We start from the raw sequence: 4,769 nt of genomic DNA, 5'->3' as shown, positions 1-4,769 counted from the left end.
AGAGGGGGCATGGCCGCGGAGAGGAGGGTGGGGGGGCGGGGACTCGACCTGCTCCCCCTGAGGCCCGTGGCCGTCGACCACGCACGCGAGGAGCGCGGTCTCGTCGCCGGCGAAGGGCGTCACCACGCATCCTCGGTCCTGGTTGATCTCGGTGTGCTTGCCCTTGCTGTCCCACTTGGAGCCGTGCGAGGTGATCGAGCCGATCGCCGCCGTCTCCGCCGCGTCGGGCAGCGAGCGCGACACGCCGCGAGGAGCAAGGGCCCAGCTGCCGGAGATCTCCTCCGAGCGGTAAAAGCGCGCCCCGATCGGCGCATCCACTCCGGCGGAGGTACCCTCAGCCCCGTTTGACGCCGCTGCCTGAGGACCACTGCGGGCAGCCGCCGCCTCGAGCGCCGCAAGCCCCTCGGCGCTGGGCGCGGCGTGCTGCGGCGGCGCCGGCTGCGTTCGGCGCGGCGCAAAGTCGCGGCCGATCGGCGGAGAGGGCTTGCTCTTGCTCTGCCCCGTGAGCGCGTAGAGGAGGTCCCAGGCCATGGTTGACGCTGGCGCCTGTCGCGGGCAGGTGTCCAAGGCGTCACGGCAGGTCTCTCCGCCACCACGCTCTCCTCTGAGTGTGCACATCATGGGAATCGCCCGCCGAGAACGCGTGAGAACACATGCCGGACGTTGAGGTGTGAGGTGAGGAGTGACGAGATGTGCGGGCAGAAGTGAACGGCGGCTCGGACGGCGATGCTCGAGAGTGAAGAGGCGGGATAGGCGACGGAGCGGGCCTGCACGCCCCTGTGCACGCCCTCGAATCTAGGTCACCCCGACCGAATTCCACAATTTGGCGGCCAGCGGGCACAAAACAAAACCAGATAGGGCGACCGGTTCATAATCACCGCGCCCGGCAAAACAATCACCGCGCCCGTGTCTTCTTTTTCTTTCCTCGTTGGTTCCTGTCGCGCCGCCGCCGCCTCGCCCCCGCTCGTCCGTCGCCGTTCCTTGCCGCCTACATCCCGGTCGCCGTGGTACTCGTGCCCTATTCTCTCTGCTGCTTCTGCGCTGTCACCCTGCCCCTCACATCTCCATGTCCCATCGCATCGCAGTGTCGCATCGCACTGCGCCTATGGCTGTCGGCTCTCGTGTAATGTTCGTGGCTGGCGTCGCACGCGCTGCTGATTCTCTCGCGCTCGCGCCTCTGTCCTCGCGGCGGCTTGGTGGCCTGTGTGCCCTCTCTCGCTGGTGCGGGTGCTCTAGTTTTCTGCGGCTTGCGGTGTGGGCGTTTTGCCTCCTTTCGATTCAATTTTCGCGCGAACCCACAAGCGTGTGGGCCGCTATCTGATGGCCTCCAGCCGGAGGCCCCATCTCGGACACCAGCGGGTGTGCCGATCACTCGCACAGGCCACTTGAGTAGACCCCCCCGCCTGATCGTAAACCATTCATTGGCAGCCTGCATCACCTCTCGACGGCGCGGCTGGAGGTCGATCTCGGCCTCTACCCCTATCAGCTTCACTAGTAGGGACGCTGCCTCGTCGATCGCCCGGGTCCTCACTCGGTCCTCGGCCCCCCTCACCCGCACGGCCTCGATTGCCGTCTGTCGAGCGGCCTGCACCGCCTCTCTGGACACCCGAGTCGAGGGGAGAGCCAGCGTCGTCATTGCTCTCGCCACCGCTGGCCACTCCCTCACTTCGTCGATGAAAGCCCGGCCCCGGCCCGAGTACTCCTCGTTGGCCGCCAGCAGATCTCGGAAGCGGCCTTGCCGCTCCACCCCCATGGGGCTTCGCCTTGGGCGCTCCGCTGGCCAGATCCCCACTAAAAAAACTAATCTTCTTTCCCAGATTAACCGAGGCACCTATTTTTTTGCGAGGGAGGAGTTTTGTTGTAAAATTCTCTTTTCGGCATGAGTCTCCCAGTCTAAGGGACACGAGTGAGAGGCTTGCGAATTCTTCTGAAGATCCTATCCGGAGAGAATAGGATTCGCTTTTCTTTTTTCATTGATCAAGACGGCGCGCCAAAAAAATTCGACAGGCCTCGCCGATCTGCGTCGCAAAACTGCTGCGTCATGCCTGCAGAAAAGCGCGGCCGTGTCAGTATGTCGCCCGCCGCCGCCGCCAAGCAGCCTGAAACGACGCTCAAGGTGGCGAGAGGCGCGGATGCCATGCCGTCTCGCGCGGCGGCGGCGGCGATGCCTGTGATGCTGCTGGTTACAGACGCCAGCCAACCGGGTGCGGCCATGGCCGATGCCGCACACGCCGACGTTGGCACAGAGCTGCCGGCTCCACCGCTCTCGACGGGCGACAGCGCGGGCGCGGCGGCTAAACCGGCTGCTGCTGCCGCGCCGCCGCTGCCGCAGGCTGCTGCTGCCGTGGTGCCGCCGCTGCCGCCGGCGGGCCTGGCCAACCTCGCTGCGGGCGGGCTTGCTGCTGCCGGCGCCACCTTCGACGAGCTCTCTGAGGCGGGAAGCGAGCAGGGCGATGGCTCGGACAGCGAGCAGGACGACGACGATGAGGAGGATGCGGGCGGCGACTTCGAGGAGGGAGTCGCGCTGACAGAGGACGGGAAGCGGGCGCTGCGCGAGAATTTTTCGAAGCTGTGCGAGGGCATCCCAGCAGGGGAGGGCGAGGACGCCGCGCTGACGCAGGTGATTCGCAGCCAGCGGGCGCGGCTTCGGGCAGAGAAGCATGGGGACGCGTCCGATGTCACCACGGACGCGAGCGAGATGCTGGAGATGTGGCGGCTGGCAGAGAGCGTCCAGGACGGCGCTGTGCTTCTGACGGTCATGGTGTGCCTCTGCTCAATCCTGACACTGCTCTTCGTTGCCGACGTCAGCGGCGTTGGGTGGCTCAAGCGCGTTCTCTGCTCATCGCACAGGGAGGCCGCGCTCGGCTGCTCCGCCCTCGCTGTCCTGCTGTCGATGCAGCTCGTGCGGGCCATGCTGGCCCGCGCCGGATTCTTCCAGCTGCTTGTCGCTGTCAAGAGTGATCCCCGCTTCGACGAGTGCACCGAGGCGCGCGCACGGCCTCCCTGCACCGGCGTACAAATTCGACGCGTCTCGGACGGGACACCTCTACTAGAACCCGCTGCCTTCCGCCCCGCACGCAGGCCAACTTTCTGCGCGCTCTCATCTGGTGCGGGGCGCGCCTCCGCGTGCTGGCCTGGCCCCTGTGGCTTGTGGAGCTTGTGCGATCGATGATCCCTTGCTACTACGGCGCCGAGTTTGCGCTCACCGCTCAGACCGCTCCGCACGCGCCAACGTCGGAGCAGCGCGATCGCTACGCGTGGTATGTGTGGAACAACAACCTCGAGCGCATCGAAAAGATGGGGAGCCTGTTTGTGGCGGGCGGCGCGCTCAACGCGTGGTTCTCCGGTGAGTGTAGTGACTCCGGCCGCCCACGCAAAACTAGACTCGCAAATCAATAAGAGACTTGTGACTCGCCGCTCGACACACATGCACAACTCTCTACTACTAACGCACTAGTGTCACCGAGGCGGTCTTGTCCCGCCGTCCCTCGCAGGCACCGCCGTTTTCTGGCTCCTCGACCTCGACGGGCGCTGGAAGCGGCGCCGCACCTACTCGCCCACACCGCCCCTCCCCACACACCCTAACGCTGCCGACAGGCAGCAAACGGCGACGCCTATAGGCGCGCCTTCAACTCGCAGCAAAGCCTCGCCGCTGTTGTGCTGGAGGTGGTGCGCGGCAGCGACCCCGGCGTCGCTGCGCCAGACGCCATCCACGCGATGCCGCACCTACTCGACGAACCGCTCGCTGTCTCACAGCAGCGTGCGGAGCGCTGGTGCGCAGAGATCCGAGAGGAGGGGCCGCTGACCCTCTTCGCACCGGGCGTTCGCTCGTTCGAGATCTGCGACGAGGGGGAGCGAGTGTGGGTCTCGCTGCGGGCGTGGAGCCCGCCGATGGCCGACGCCATCGGCGTGCCGTACACCCTCGCCGATCCGCCCGCCGACGCCGCGCGCGACCGAGCCGGCGGGCTGCTGCACGTGCCGCTGCCGGAGCCCTCGCGCCCGCTCCGCGATTACGTCGCACACGCCTCCGAAGCACTGAGCGCCCTCACCGCAGCGGCGTCTGCGCTCGGGACCGCCGCTCCGACGGCAGCACTGGCCCGCCTGAGGGAGCTGGCGGGCCAGCGCGCCTCGCTGACGACCGCCGAATTCGACCGGCGGCTGAAGCCGCTGCGGGAGGAGCTCGGCAGCGCGCCGCAGCTCCGCGCGCCGATCGGAGCGTACCTGTCCGCCTCCCTCTCCCTTTGCCGGCACCTCACCCGTGGTGATGTGCGGGGGGGCTGCGCGGCCCGCGAGCGGGAGCAGCGCGTGCGCCGCGAGCACCCCGCCCTCGTCACCGCCGCCGCCGCCGCGGTGCGGGCGCGAGAGGTGCTGCTCCGGCAGCATCACCCCGCCGCGGAGCGCTCCACCTTCAAGCCGCAGCTGCGGGCGGCGGCGATCGAGGCGGCGCGCAGCAGCGCCGCAGCGGCGGGCGCGAGCAAAGCCGACATCCGCGCGGCGGCGGGGGCGGCCTGCCGCGACGTGAACCTGGAGGTCGCCCGCGAGCGGGAGCAGCGCGTGCGCCGCGAGCACCCCGCCCTCGTCACCGCCGCCGCCGCCGCGGTGCGGGCGCTCGAGGCGCAGCTCCGGCAGGCGCGGCCCGCCGCGGAGCGCTCCACCTTCAAGCCGCAGCTGCGGGCGGCGGCGATCGAGGCGGCGCGCAGCAGCGCCGCAGCGTCGGGCGCGAGCGAGGCCGACATCCGCGCGGCGGCGGGGGCGGCCTGCCGCGACGT

General features: G+C 68.6%; 1 protein-coding gene across 1 annotated transcript; it reads left to right on the top strand.

Moving 5' to 3' along the window:
• Positions 1–3,390: 3,390 nt before the first annotated feature.
• Positions 3,391–4,287, top strand: EMIHUDRAFT_368192 (hypothetical protein). The gene is made up of 4 exons (XM_005775704.1): positions 3,391–3,549; positions 3,627–3,726; positions 3,807–3,839; positions 3,914–4,287. The coding sequence occupies exons 2-4, from the start codon at positions 3,718–3,720 to the stop codon at positions 4,037–4,039; spliced, it is 168 nt and encodes a 55-aa protein (XP_005775761.1). The 5' UTR covers positions 3,391–3,549; positions 3,627–3,717; the 3' UTR covers positions 4,040–4,287.
• The last annotated feature ends 482 nt before the right edge of the window (positions 4,288–4,769 follow it).

The sequence above is a fragment of the Emiliania huxleyi genome (assembly GCF_000372725.1).
Source record: "Emiliania huxleyi CCMP1516 unplaced genomic scaffold EMIHUscaffold_296, whole genome shotgun sequence".
Taxonomy (NCBI): Eukaryota; Haptophyta; order Isochrysidales; family Noelaerhabdaceae; genus Emiliania; species Emiliania huxleyi.
The sequence above is the reverse complement of the archived record's forward strand: the minus strand, read 5'-3'. Positions and strand labels throughout refer to the sequence as shown.

What these genes read in the sequence shown, in the direction of transcription:
- EMIHUDRAFT_368192 (XM_005775704.1), top strand. An exon ending in GGCGTTCGCTCGTTCGAGAT is followed by an intron (nt 3,840 to 3,913) that starts CTGCGACGAGGG and finishes CCATCGGCGTGC; the next exon opens with CGTACACCCTCGCCGATCCG.